Here is a 15597-nt window from a genome sequence, read left to right as displayed (position 1 = left end):
AATTTGCCACATCAAATACTGAAGGCATATTAAAAAAATTATAAAGATCAGCCTCATAGCTTTCAGTCATATAAATGCCTGTAAAATGACATACTGGTGGTAGGTTTGTCCTTTCATCCACTAAGCTATGTATAAATATTAGAGTAGTGGAAACCAAATAACTATGGTAACATTGAACTGCCCAGGTAGCTTTGGCTCAGCTCAGAGTTGTGAGATCCTTTTTTTTTGTCAAAATTTGGTGTTCTCCTCACTAGTGGCATCTTTCCTCTTCTGCGTAGGCGTCATCGCAGTGGTGATCTTCACCATCCTCTGCACCTTGGTGTTCTTGATCCGCTACATGTTTCGTCACAAGGGAACCTACCACACCAATGAGGCCAAAGGGGCAGAGTCAGCTGAGAGTGCCGACGCTGCCATCATGAACAATGATCCCAACTTCACGGAAACCATCGACGAGAGCAAGAAGGAATGGCTTATCTAAGCCCTGGAGGATGGGGCCTGGGGTGGGACAGAAGCTGGGCCAGGGTGGGACTGGGATTACTCTTGCAATGGGGCGAGAACACTCTGTGTCAGACACGTGAGCATATGTACGGTAGAAAGATCAGCACAACTGGAGGAGCAAGTGACACGAAAATACCACTGAGACTGGAGGAAAAAAATTATATCTCAAGCATTTAAGAAAAAATACTTTTTAATATTTATTTACAGCAAATTGCCCCTTTCATATCCGAGCAACTAAAACAAAGAGCAGTTTTGCAGCTTCAGCATTGTTTAAAACTTTCAGTAATTCCTTTCTATTTCTGTGGGTGTTTAGAAGTGTTCCGGATACTTGCTACAAGAAAAAGGAGCCGTTTTTTTACATTTTTTAAAAGGCGTTTAAAACATTGGCAGTTCTGTCCTGAGAGCAAGTGGCAGGCCTTTCTTCCTAGCATTTTGTTCCCTCATGGCCAGCCACTTCCCCACAGGCTGCCCTCAGCCCCGCACCTTGTCCATATCACCATTCATTTTGGTGGTGTTGAGCCAGGAGTTCAGGGCTGGGGGTGGGACACGGAAGTGAGGATTAATGCAAATCATGCTCACCAGTTTTTCAGCGTATCATCAACCCATACCAACCTGGCAGGATCAGTCTTCTTGAGCCAGGCACTTTTTGGTTGCATACAATTCCCATCAGCAGTGTAAAAATACTGTTATTGCAACTCCTGCTACCAGAGAGGGTGATCATAAAGCACAGTAAGCTTTGGGGTTTTTATTATTATTACTATTCTTATTATTTTGTTGGTCTCTGAGGGAGGATGATGCTGTGTGAGTCTGTAGACCTAATCTGTTCCTGTGTCTTTAGTTATGGCACTGGTGACATGAGGCAGATGCCAGTTTAAACTTGGCTCTGCCTATGGCATATTGGCATATACTGTACTTAGGTGTAAGCATTGTAGTAGGGAATTAGAGCCAGACTTCGTTTGCTTCTGTTTCTTTTTTATAGGCTGTCACAGAAATACTAGCATAGCTCTAGTCAATGCATATGAACCCACACGCTTCACATAGTACTTTTTTTTCTAACTCTAGCATAGCAATTTATTCTTTAAATCCTTTGTTTCAGTCCCTTTGCGAGGAGAGCCTCTGCCAGTAGTGTTCGCAAAGGCAGGAACCTAAGGCAAAGGTGGCTCGGAAGCTCTGCCCAGAGAGCATGTGAGAAACAGAGTGCACAGTGGAGAGTTACTTTTCAATACAGAGATGTACCTATTTTGCTATTTTGCTGTCTTTGTAGGGCATTTTTAAGAATAGCAAGGCTAATTCCAATTGCAGCATTGCACCCCATACCCCCTTTCAGGCCAGGGAAGTTTTAGGTATCATCTGAGAAGCAGGCAGGCAGCTTGTAGGGAAGGCAAAGGGGCAGCCTGAAGACCTAATATCCCTTTATGGCAATAAAATAGCTTTAGCATGCTCTCTGCAGAGGAGCATGGTTCTCCAGTGGTCTGATTTGATAGGAATTTAAGGCCTTAATGGGCTGGTTTTACAGTGGAACAGAATGAAGGAATTGATGTATTGCAGGACATTTCTTTTGTGCTAAAAGAACAGAAACAATACCAAGATTTTCACTTTAGAAGGGTTTATGTTTCTAGATTTGCTATAATATTTCTGGGTTTTTTATGCACAGATTTAATCCATTTTTCTGTACAAGAAAGATTTATTTTTAACACATATCTGCAGTCTACTACACTGAGCAATGCTGGCATCTTTAATTTCCTTATATTTTTGGTTGTATCTTTCATTGTTCTAGTCGATGCTTTAAAATGAAAAAAAGAAAATCATGTCTTACCAGACAACGAATTTATAAGCACAATTTGTCAGACAGACAAGACGGAGTAATTTGGGTTTTAAGGACGGTAGCCTGAAGTTCTCTTCTGGATTCATTGAACACAGACATCAGAACAAACCAAACTCATTGATTTCTTCTGTTTGTGGATTTGGAATTAGCATACAAAAAAGTTGCCAGTTTAAAAAAAAAAATTACTGTTTCTCAGGTAACATTATGTGGCATAGAGGTTTGGGTAGGCATAAAAGTCACCTCTGTCACTCTTGTGTTCTGCAGTCTTTTGCCTTGCCTCCAGTTTTAACTTCTCCCTCTCTTGTGTTTAATTGAGCAGATGAGTCCTTATTCTTGTTTAATCATGAATGTAAGATAGATCTCCATCCCTTGGAGAGTATCAACATGGGGTAGATCTAGGCTGCATCACTAACTTTTGCAAAATACATAGCAATCACGCACGTCTTTGTAGGATTGAAAAGGCATTATCTTTTCTATATTATCTTACGTTTAATTTGCTTTTACCGTTATTTTAGTCCACTCTGAAAAACATCCTTGCCTGCAACTTTGAGTTACCGAGAGAAGTGAATATAGCATCATTTGCATAGTTTGGGATATGGTTTGCAGCAAAAAGTTACTTACTAAGCTGAACTTAATGTCTGGGAGGAGAATCAGACTTGTATGTCCTGAGAGATTAGAGTCCTCTGCTGCTTCATGTGGGAGAGACAGACTTAGCAGCCACAGCACAAATTTGCCAAATTCTGCCATCTGTGCCTAACCAAGTCCCCAGTGAAGCCAAGGGCAGTTGTCTGGGTTATGGTAGCAAGGCCTGTGGTACCTATTCACTGATTTTCTAAAAGTTTACCAACTAATCTCCCACAACCCCATAAGGCAGAATTTCTGGAAAACAACCTTTGACCATAGCACAAGCAATGGTTGTAAATTAGTGTCTTAAATTTGAAAAAGAAGTTTTGAATTTCTGAAATCAGGTTGTAAGCATCTGCATCTCTCCATTGACTGGACACCACGGACCTCTTTATGTGAAGTTCATTAGTGCTGTGTTAAAATGTTGATAATCTTCAATCTTGTCATTATTCTCATGATACAGTCACTTTTATAACTCTAGAAACTCTTTTAAGTATTAGAATCGTTGTTTCTTCTTAAATTGGACTGTAGACATGGTACTGTAGACTAACAGCTGGTCTCTGTATAGGCATTTGGTGACTGTAGGTGAATTCCTGCCTGTCTGCTTTGTATTTCATTTTTGAGAATGGCGTACATTTAATTCTAGGCAGTGGTCATTCAGCAGCCTAGCAGTAAAGCAGGAGAAGGCTCAGAGAAGTAGCTTGTATATTTTGCTAGCACTATGTCTATTCTGAGGACTTCTTCATCTGCAGACCTATTACGGAGGTTGAAACAACGTCTACAGTTTACTTCACCCACTCTTATTTGTGCCAAAAATCCATGTTGTTTGACAGGTATTAGCCACACGCCTGTAGTGGGAAAATCTGGTGGAGTGGAGAGTGGATTCTGCTTTTATAAAACTCTGTATTTTCCCCAAGGAATATTAAAATAGTCAGTGTTTTGTCACCTCTTTTTAGTTGTTTCACCTATTTGAACTGTGCAGGAAAATGTAGCTTTTTGTACTGGTTGGAGAACCAAAGTGTCACAGTTGTGTTTCTAAAAGGCTCATTCCTGATTCCACGGGAATTGGTGGCAAAACTGCCACCAGTGGTGTGAAGAACAAGACTCGACTGGAGACTAGAGCTCTCGGTTTTAGTGAAATAATGTAAGCAATATTTCAGATCCTCATTCATAACACATACAGACCACCAGGTAAAGAGTCATGGAGCTCCAAAGAACCAAAATGGTGGAAAACTGATTTTGATGTCAACCCAGCCTCGAGGGGAAGTCCACGATCCAATCTGGTGGTTTTGAATCAGGTCTTTCACACACCGCTTATTCCATATACTGATAGAAAATTCAGATGTATTAAATAGGAATATGTATCTTTAACTGGTACTGGAGTTATTTCTGCTTTGTATTTTTCCTGTCTTAAACATTACCTATACTTTATTTATCTCTTCTAGCAGTTACCACTTCAAAGGCATGGCAGCATTTTAATATCATGCTCTAGGTAGCATGGTGTATGTGAAAAGATGGTCATCATAAATATTTTACTAAGACCGCAAAAGCAGTGGTATATGAGGCATATGAGAGTCTAGTAAATAATTACATTTTCTTTAAAATGGTGCCCTTTAATGGCAGATGCATCTAATTTCCTGGGTATATGTTGAAATGTGAAGCTATCTCAGTTTGACAAGCAATAGCTTTTAATATGGTTTCTCCCTTAAATGATTTAACGTTCCATCAAGCATGGTGATCCTGAAAAGGTGTGATCTTTGAAGAGCAGAACCTAAATTCTGTCAATCAGATTTCATTATCCATTGTAGAGAAAAGAAACAGAAACCTTGCCTTCTAAAAGCAACAGCATGTAAACTAGAATGAAAGAAGGACAGTGTGTATGTACACCTAATATCTTCTGGAAATGTCTTTTCATCTAACTAAAGTTCTATTAGAAACCAGATTGGTAAATTAAAACAAACAAACAAACAAACAAAAAAGTAGTTTTAATTACCCTAACAGCTGTTTCCTCATACTTTGTATATTCTGATCTTTGTCTATATTTTTCCTTCTCTAGTACCAGGAAGTCAGTTTGGAAAGGCCAGAAGTTGGAAAGGCCTCTTAAAAAAAAGACCCAAAATACATGAGAACAGGGACCTCAGAACACAGTTATACATTAGAAGAGAGGCTTCTAAAACCAGAGAAGATGTACTGAAGTGCATGTATGTTCCTCCTGCATGATGCAACCCTGACTGCCTTTCTGAGATTTTTCCCTTTCTGATCACTTTGCAGATCTCAGCAAGCACTCTGCCATCAGTTCTGCTCACATTTATTATTGCAGGCTCTGTAGTATTGCCAGCTTCACAAGACTTACTACAAATGGCTGAGTGTGGGTCGTTTGCCTTCTTTTCCTACCATAGCCCTGTCCTTTCCTTTGTGAATGTGAGCCTTTTATTGAAGTTGACAAGAAAAATGTATACCTAGGTCAACAGACTTGTTTCTGTTCCTTTTACAAACTACCTTATGAGGCTTTAAAAAGTTTTTATGATGTGAAGCATTTTATAAAAGAATTACATTAAGTGCACTTGAATGGGAGAGCATGAAATCTAAGCAAAGAAGCATCAGTGTGAATTGCTTTAACCACCAACCCAAAGCCCTGACCCCATCAAAGACCTTAACTTACTTTGTGGAACACAGTAGTGGCAAAGTCCTGTTGTGATGCCTTGTGACCATGTTTTGACTGTTCATTTGTACTGACTTTTGTAACCCCTAGAAGAAGAGTCACGCTTTCTACAGAAATATTTTTCATTTTTATAGGAAAACTCTAGAACAAAGACATGGGAGCAAAGGTTCAAGTTTAAATTCCTTCTGATACTTGTACACTGTGACATGGGGAGTCTTTCCTCCTTTCTGTCACCATCTGTGTTTCACTGCAGTCAGAAGTGTGTGAGTGTGCACGTGCACCTCTGAAATCTGAGGTTATTTGGGATGCAATTTTTACAGCTCTTGGGTAATTACTCCTGTACTGTGGGTCTGTGGTGGATAAGATACCAAACTTGCTTCAAGTCCATGAGTCTGCAGTGATAGCAAAATCACTCACTCTTGAGATTAAGTGCAATTTTGGAGGTAAACTCAGACTTTGCCCTACAGTAGTAGGCACATATGGTTCCTCAAATGAGAGCAGGCTTGGACCTGGTTACTGAAAAGCATTTATTTAACAATCTGTAGCACGCTTCTTTTAACACCCTGTATAAGCAGACTTCTCAAAGCACTGTGCTCAAACCATTGATTATGCCAACAGTATAAGAACCAGGAAGAAAAGTGGCTGATTCGTGGCTTCTTTACAAATGAGGTTTTTTTAAAAAGTTACTTCACATCGAAAAGCTTGGTATCAACGGTTCTTTCGCAGACAAGTGTTTATTTTGACTAGTTTTCTATTTTCAAAACATCATATGAGAAAAATTAAGCAATTATTCCACATGATACAAAGTACAACCAGAACTGGTTTTTGAAAAAAAAACTTAAGATATGCTCTGGAAACATACACAGAATCAAGTTACAAATTCAGTGCATCCCACTCCTGTGATGCAGCAACTTCCAATAGTGTCTACTTATGCTCCCACTGCTACTTTTTCCTTAATGGAAAAACACCTGGATTAAACAACAAACATAAGAAAAATTGTGTACCCTTTGTTTTACCATAGATCTATGTTCTTACTTGATATGTAATAGGGTAATAGAGAATAGCAAATGGTTATTTCCTCAAATTTCATAGCATTAATTCCTCTGTCCCCAAGGGTCAGAGATTAATTATTAGAACCTAGAGGTATTTATACTGATAATATTAAAGAGCTGGCATTCTGGATTCTAGCAAAGGGCTGCTCTAGGATTCTTATTTATTGAAAACCTATGTCAAGGTGTAGATGATGTTTTCTAACAAGAAAAGTAAATTACTGGAATGGCACTAGAGCAGAAAGCATGTGACAGAATGTTTAGCATCCTGAACAATAAACTATACCAGAAAGAATTTCTTCTTGCCTTCCAGTTAGGGATTTGGGATGGGTACAGTGCTGCTACACCATGTCTGCATTGCCTTTTTGGCCAAAATATTTGAGGTTCTGCCATCTTTTACATGCTTTAAAACAGGCTGTTACGGGAATACAGCGGAAGACATGAAACTTAAGGAGGCTGCTCTAGGCTGCTGGTGAGAGCACAGAATCACAAGTCCCAAGCTCTTCTTCTACCTGCATGTCTGTCCTTGCTTAGAAGACAATTCTCAGATGTGTTCCTACCTGTCCCTGTCTTGTCCCCTTTCCCCCATCTTACAGAACCACAGAATAGCCCAGGTTGGAAGGGACCACGAAAGACCTTCTGGTTCAACCTTCCGGTCCAACCTTCCATGGGAAAGAGAGGCTAGATAAGATTATCCAGCATCCTGTCCAGTCACTTTTTTCCCCCCACTGGCTATCAACAGACTCTTGTTTAAGACAGACTGAAAGAGTCACTGGAGCGAGTCAACAAACTCTTGAATCAGCCAAAAAGCAGTAACTTTAGATGACTCACATCTAGTGGAAGCAGGCTTTATCTGGAAAATTTCCAGCCTAACAGCCCTCTGACATTTAGTCATAGCTTTGATTAGCAATGGAGCAACCAACCAAGTCTATGTAGTATTTCTTTTAATCTATGTGAAGGTAGGCAAGATAAATAAACTTGGCCGAATAAAGGTGAGGTAGTCATCCCCTGTATGCTAATGTTTATTTTCTAAACTGCACATCCTCACACGTCACTGAAGGAGTCTGACCTTGGCAGAGTCAATAAATTCACAAGCTTTGTCTTAAAAATCTCTATTGGGTAGATACTTTAAAATCTATGGTTTGCTGTCGTAAAGCACTGGCCACATATCAATGGCTAGTTGTAATTTACTTCCGTTATAAAATCAAGGTCTGTCTGCAGAGTTTTCTTATGTAACTTGCACTAACAAGACCTTTATCCCTGAAACATGAACTACTGCAACAGGGTGAGGTAGCAAAGAGAAATCAATCCCCCTTGCTGCACACCCTGAAACACAACCTAAAGTCCCTTTTGTTACACAGTTCCTGGTATAGGAGTAAGATCTCTATACACATCTAACGTTTCTTTCTTTGGGAACCCCTTACCCACCACTCCAAGGCCAGCGTGGAAAGGAATGTCTGACAGTTCTGTTTGGTTTTGTTTTTCTTCATCTCTGTTCCCCTTCAGAAATATTCCTTCTCACCAATAAATTCATGATCTTTTACTGTCATCTTTAAACTCCTTCTCAGCAAGGCTTGCTACTTTGACCAAGGTGAAGCTTCTCACCTTCCTAAAATGTGAGTATTGTAGTGGGAGAGTTTTATGCCACTAAATTCCTGCCATCTGTTATGTTTGCATCTGTTTTTTATCTATTTATAATACTCAGTGACTGAAAGTAAAAGTTTGGTTTCTGGCATCCCCAGCATTATTTTATAACTGATTTATATTTGGTTCAAAATCATGGTACCATCTGGCAATGAGAATCTGAAAATGAGGCAGCTGCACCTCTTTCCATTAAGCGTACTTGCTTTCTTCTGTTTGGTTCAAATTTTCCCAAGAGATATCAATACTAAAATAAATGCCTAGCAAACACCAACTTCTGTTTCCTTAGAGCCACAAGATTTCACAATTAACCCTCAGACATCCCTTTCCCTTGTGCTTTTGTGGCGTATGTAGAAGGCCACTGTAGCCTCTAAAAGAGGACACAAAAATAGTGACATTATAAAAGCCTCTAATGGTTTTCGTCTCTTGGAGTTTTAAAGGTCCATCTCAACCAGGGCACCTGATGAGCATTCTTACAGGTTTCAGTTACTAGCACATCCAAGAAAATTCTCAGCATTGGTTCTTAAAGAATTTTATTTTCATTGCACTAGCTTCTCAGAGACAGAAAAAAAATGCTTTTGTATTTGGAGTACCTGAGATATTATACTCACCGCATTGCGACTCCTGCATTGTGTCCAATCTTTTGAAGCTCCCAGCTACTTAAGGTAAGGGATCAGAGTCGCTTGGATAAAGAAGGCTAAGACATCACTTGATTCCCATTAACTCTGAAGCCCAGGGAAGTGGCTTTCCACAAACCTGCTTTACGTGGTCGATCTCACTCATACACTGGTAAGGAGGATCTTTTCTTTTTCTCTGCTTTTCAGTAGATCAAGACCCATCAGTGTGCTGGGTAGGTGTCACATAAAATATCTTCAGTCCTAGTGAACTGAACAATGCATTGAGCACTCCGAGTCCAGGGAGTTCCTCTGATACAACAGCATGATTTGGCACAATATTCTTGAAAGGCTTCAGCTCCTCCATCAGCCTGCTACCCAATTTGAATAGTGCTAATTACCAGGCGCCTGCTGGAAATCATCTGTACTGATTCAATCCTATATGTGGATGCCAACTTTAACTAAGAGCACTTCATTTCATGGGGATTAAATAGATTCTTCCCCATTATGGAGTGCTTGGGCTGTGCTCAGTCTGAAGCTTCTTACTAACATATATAAATAGAGATATAGAGATAAATAGATATTTTTATGGAGATGTTTTATAAGTGGCCTTTACTTTGTGCATGGTAATTATTGCCAAACTCTTGTTATTTAGGAGATACAGAGTGACTGGTTCTGGAGTTCTAGAAAGCAACCAGCCTTTTCTGTTGCAAGGGAGACTTGGGGTGTGGGCTTGGATTTTGATTTTTATTATCCAGCTATAATTTGCATGGTTTAGATTTGGGTTTTCTATCAGTGTCTTCTTTTTTTTTTTTCCTTTCCGCATTGGTTCTCTGGCAGGGACACACTGGGCTCAAGCACGAACTTCTCAGTCTTTGAGAGATGGATTGAAGCCATCCGTGTCATTCAGCACTTCAGAAACACCTGCTTGGCACAGCCTATGGTGTCGATCAGTATGAAAGCCTTGAAACACAGTTTCTTCAGCAGGCTATTGGGGTTTTCACAGTTCAGTGAGGTGCTCCGATTTCTCTGTCATTGCTTGGCAAGATAGCAAGCTAGCCACAGCATGGCTATGGGTATATAGCCTCATGAGCAGAAAAAGGGGTCAGGAGAGACTAGAACATGAATGAGGGTTCAGAAGTATTAATAGCTTCATGAACACAGCAGTAGCAAAAGACAGTCAAAATTGCTACTGAGGCAGGCCATTTTACTTCCTTTTTTCTTGTAGTCCTTTTTCTTTAAATACTGTTTGTACACCACGTCTCTACCGGCCAGCCAGCTCTCAACAACCTGGGCTCTTGGTTAGAGTCAGAAATGTGGTTGTGCTTTCCTGTCAGCCTCATTCCTGCTGCTGTGGAGTTGTCTGCACCCAGGAAAGGACCAGGGCCATTAGCTACTAGGAAAGCAAAACCAGCCTCTCAGCCCTTCCCTCCAGATCAGGTTGAAAGCCAATCCCAGGGTTATGTGCCTAAAAAGCTGGCCCAGTTTCCTGGCAGGTGAACCAAGACCTTGTCTGTTTGCAGTTATTCCAGTCCACAAGTTTCTTTCTTGAGCACAATTTTCCCATGGGAAGCATAACCAGGATGGGACCGTTACCCTATTTAAACAAAAATGTGTATATTAAAAAAAATCCTAATCTGAAAATATAGTGTATCTGAGATTCCTCTGTTATAGACATTTAGTCTACAGATTTATGGCTACATTTGCTATGTTATGCTTGAATAAACATATAATTCATTGAAATACAGAAGACTGATAAAAGTAACATGATCTCTTTAAGGAGAATAAACTGTTTGTAAATTTATAAAGAGTATAATCTGTTAGGCCTTATTTGAAGTATGTACTGTGGTTTGGTAAAAGTACAACATTAAAAGAGCCTTGCCAGATGAGGACTTGTTTTGGGGTTTTTGTGTGTGTGTGTGTACAGTTGCTTTGAATATTTGAAATCTTAATTTAACAAAAAAAAACCAAAAGCTCTGGCTGTATGAAAGCCTGAGATGATGTGCAGAGTGCTCTTCAGGTTTCTGTGTATCAGTGGCTCCAGGGAGAGGACAAGTGTTTCTGTTTTCCTGAATAATTTGGACCCAATTTTATTTGGAAACAAAAGTGGTTGGTAATGCAAATGACTGGCTGGAGATTTTTAAAAGAGGATTTGATAAAATTAAATTATAGTAAGAATTCAGGCTAATGCTGCCACTGCACACCCAACTGGCGTTTATTTAATGAGGGAAAGAACTAGGGAAGCTTTAGGCCCCTTCAGAGCAAGAGCTGTCGTGCCACTGCTCTTTTACCACACACCCTGTACACATCTGCCCTGTTTGGATGGAGTGTTTCCATCCATGCCCAAAAAACACCATGTGCATTTGAATAATGACTTTATTGCTCATGAGACTACTCATTAGGGGAATAGACATCCTGGAGACTGCTCTCCCTGCAGGCATCCTCCCGCCTGGTCCCTGTGCAGACCAACAACAGCTGTGTGGGACGCGATGGATGGGGACTCCTGCCAGCTCTCCCTCCATGTGCAGCCCAGCTGATACCCGTGGATACTGAAGACACACCAGTACTGCCAGCAGGACAGAAAACCATGCTCTTGTACACATGAAGTGCTGGGTGCTGGCACAGGCACAATGGCCTGCTGCCTCTTCATGCAAGGTTTTTGCTTTTCCTGGTGAAAGACCTCAGCTGGCTCCTTATCGCAGGCAACTCTGCCTCCCCCACACCACTATGTGAGTCCTTCCCTGCGACTCAGTCAGCAAGAGAAAAAAAGCATCTGCCTGGATAATGAGGGGACAGGGAATCTCATCTCTGACAGCCCTCTGGTTAATTAATTGCATCTCAGGAGATGCCTTCAGCTTTTCAGTGATGTAGCCCAGGGTAGGTCAGATCAAAGGTATATTTCATGCTGTACCCTGGTGTTGTCATGCCCAAAAGCAGATGCCTAGGGACAATGATAATGAGGTAAGTACACAGCGCAGTATACTTGTGATACTTCCTCAGAAGAGCCTCTCAGCTGCCAGCCGTGCGCAGTTTAAGGACTTTCTGGGCCAGAGGTGGTTTTGTATGTTAAGCTGTCTTTTTCATCCCTACTTGCCATGTGGTTGTGCAGAACAAGTGGCATCCTCTCACAACTCCAGTAATTTCAAAACAGCAAATTGCTGTGATATTTAATTCAAAAAACACCTAGCAAGTTTTTTCTTTGCTGGCTATTGAAATAACCTCACCATGTCTTTAAACAGAGATGCCAAATAAAATTTTAAAACCAAATTTGTGCTCTACACAGTTCCAATTACATCTCTGCATGTGCCCATAAAGATCACTGCATTTTATAATGATACACTGAGGACAAACTGCACAGTCCCAATACCCAGATACATCTGCAGCCCTGTGTGAATTGACTTCTGACAAGTACTTCACATCATCACCTAACAAGATTTGTAGCTTGATCCCATGTTCCATGTGCCCTAAAAGATTATTTTTTACCTGTGACTTCCTCATCTATCAGTGTCCATTGCTAGTCATGTTTCTTGTATGAGAGCCGGGCAGATGCTTTGCTTTTTGGAGCTGACTGCTGTTATCCCCCTGCTTAAAGGCAGATGGCAGAAAGAAGGATGGCAGAAAGAAAGTCCTGAAAGAAGGTTTTGGCAAGTCTGCTGCAACACAGGAGGGCCTGGAAAGTTGTTGAACTGAGGGCAAGGATGAAGGAAAGGGGCTGGCCTGGGAAGGAAATGCAGGCAAGGGAAAGATCTGCTCTGCTTCTGTTCTGAATCACCCATCAAAGCTGAGTGGTTGTGTTGTTTTGCTTTGTTTTCAGAAGTTCCCTTGTGCTAGTTTGATTCTAAATGAAAACTAACTGTGTGGTTGAACAGCACCTTTGGTATATTCATACTGAGGAAGAACTATAGGCAGTGCTACCTCAGAGTCCTGGCTGACTGTCGGTCCTGCTGCTATATGAACCAAGAAAAGCCAGAGGTGCCTGACCTCTCCAAGCCTCTCCATTCCTGTTTACCTTGAAACACCCCTGTGGTGTTTCATGATGTATTCCTGCAGAAGTCTCTTCCCAGGTGAGGGTTTTACCTGGCCTTGATGACTGAATCCTGCAAGTGTGGCAGTATGCTACAGGGGTTGGTGGCTGGCAGAGCTCCTGGAAGAACTGCTCTCCCCTCCCCATAGAGTCAAAAGCCACTGGAGAAGAGAACAAGATAGCTTCAGTTCTTCCACCAGCCTTTGTGCTACTCCTTCGTGCCACGCACAGCTTTTTGTACATCTCCATTTTGTTAGCATCCTTAAGCACACAGCAGATTAAGCATTGTTCCCAACACACCTCAGCTTCTGTCTTCAGTTGAAAGACCTGAAGGTCCTGAAGAGTTCCAGCTACTACTTTCCCTTCCAACAAGTGAGAAGTTCATTGATGCTGAAAACACATCATTGCGGTGCCTGCTCACCTGTTGAAGCCAGGTCTTTGTGACACCTTTTTCCCAGGAGTGTTCAGAGGGAAACCTTCACTAGCTGGAAAAAGGGCTCCTGTACCTTCTTTTTACCGATAGTTTGGTCACAAAGATGAGGTGAAGAACTGCATAGACACAGCAGTTTCAAATTACTAAGCATCTGAGCAGGATATGGCGAAGCAAAGGGTAGAAGCCAAGGGGTTAGATGCTTGATTTATAGGGGCTATGGTAAACGTGCGTTTTAAATCCTGTTGAACACTAAGTCTCAGAAGTCAATGAGACAGGATTTCCCTTTGCAGACTTGTGCTGGGTAAGCCTGTTAATCTCAAAATCCTTCCGTTGTTTCATGAAGGGATGTGGTAGGCAGGTTAGTGTTAACTGGCTTTTCTCCATTTCCAGGTGCCTGCACATGTTTATCTAGCTGGCTAAGAAGTGAAGTGAAAGTATTACTTTTGTATGTAAGGGATTTGTGGGGCAATACTTTCTACTGTCTGAAAGCAAGCTTAAAGGACAGGCATTCAAAATGTAAGGCTTATTTATGAAGTTAGATTTTCTTTTTGAAAGAGAGAGTGATACCAGTCCCTTAGATGGTTGAGGGAGGAAGGAGCAGGAGAGCATGGTTTCTGGAAGCCTCCTCATGTGCCCTAGTCTGGCTGCCAGCTTCGTTCCCTAGGCAAGCATTTCTCAGATTAAGGCACACGCCTGGTTTATTGCCAGTTATTCTGGTGGTCCACCAAGACCAGCTGTAAAAAACCTCCTGTAGGTCTTTGCAGTGCTGTGGTTGCCCATCTACACTGTCCCAGTGTGCTGGTTTGACTGAAAATGGGCTTGTTTTCTCTGTGCAGTTAGAAACCTTTCTTTTTCATAGCTACCACGCTCATTATTTGGACTTAGTTTGAGAACAAGAAGATAACAAGCCAGCACAGAGTCAATGTTTTTAATTGCTCTGGTCTGAGTGTCAAGGATGTTCTGAGTGCTCTGCCCACAGGTGTGAGGTATCGAGGAAGGGGGGCATGGATGGGGCAGAGCTTGACTGACATCCAGACTGATCAATAAGAGTATTCCATCCCATGAGTGTCATGCTTCGTATTTAAGAGACCTTCCATTTTGGGCTCTTCCAATCCCTCAGGTTCTTCTCTTCTTCCACTATCTCCCTCTCTCTGTGGGTAGCCGGGAAGTTCGGTCGGGACGTTTAGCCTGGCCTTTGCCATCCTGCAGAGGTCTCTGGGCTTTCTTTTCTGTCTCTGGGATTGGCTGTTCAGGTCAGTTGTGGCTTGCTGGGACTGGCTGCTCAGTTGTGGACAGTGTTCATGAGGAATTGCCTTGAGTACTTATTTTTTTTTATTTTTTAAATTTATATATTTACTAGTAGTGTATTAGTATTTTGTTATTTTATTGAACTGTGTTTATCTCAATCCAAGTTTCTCCCTTCCCTTTTGATTCTCTCCCCTGTTGGGGGCATGGGGAAGGGGGTGAGTGAGCAGCTATCGTGGTTGTACTGCTAGCTCGGGTTAACCCAGCCACCAGTCTTCACACCAAGCAATGTGTGGTGCAAGAACTCCTTTGTGGTTGTCCCTGTGTGCAGGAAGCTGTGAAAAAGTTGAACCTCTGTGTCATGACATAGAAACCTGGACATGGGGATTAAGGTGCCCTGAGAGTTACCATCAGGCATGACCTCACAGCTCCCTCCATAGCAGGAGCACCGTGGCAACTTTAAGTGGGACTGGCCCACTGGTCGGCAGCCAAATGGAAGCAAATAGGCCAAAACTTTGCTCACACCTGCTGCTGCCCAGAAGGAAGGTTTGCAGGTGTGCGGTGATAATGTTGACAAGCTAAAGGAGGGTGAGCAGGCATGCTCAGGACCTGCAGAAGTAGTGCCCAGTTTGCAGACACACTCCCTTTTTCAGTTGACGTTGATTTTAATTCATCCCTGGTGAGGCTGCCAGCTTTCCAGGACTGCTTTTCCAGATATGCCTCGGAGACCCACACTGAGGTTTTAGCTGCTGGCTTCCCACAACCCATTTGGCAGTGGATAAACCGCAGGGCTGCAAACACACCTCCGTGCAGCTGAGGATGCAATCAGATCCCCTCCCAGTGCAGCCAAGGCTAGAAGTCTTTTAGCCCTGGTTAACCAGGCACCAGCCACTGCACTCTGTCTGCAACAGGCAGAAGGGCAGCAGGTTTCACAAGCCCCTAATAAAGCAAATTGTTTGAATGGTGTTAGGGCTTCTGAACC

At 41.9% G+C, this 15597-nt stretch overlaps 1 protein-coding gene across 1 annotated transcript in view; it reads left to right on the top strand.

The window, feature by feature from the left end:
• The window catches only part of CNTNAP2 (contactin associated protein 2), a gene marked incomplete at its 5' end in the record, with an annotated part of 1159740 nt that extends 1150822 nt beyond the window's left edge, over positions 1-8918 (top strand). Inside the window, one exon of the mRNA XM_082045698.1 lies at positions 279-8918. Within this exon, the coding sequence (XP_081901824.1) occupies positions 279-478 (200 nt within the window). The 3' untranslated portion in view covers positions 479-8918. The remainder of the gene's footprint in view (positions 1-278) is intronic.
• Positions 8919-15597: the final 6679 nt, after the last annotated feature.

This window comes from Streptopelia decaocto (assembly GCF_964273445.1).
Source record: "Streptopelia decaocto genome assembly, chromosome: 2".
Lineage (NCBI taxonomy): Eukaryota > Metazoa > Chordata > Aves > Columbiformes > Columbidae > Streptopelia > Streptopelia decaocto.
The sequence above is the reverse complement of the archived record's forward strand: the minus strand, read 5'-3'. Positions and strand labels throughout refer to the sequence as shown.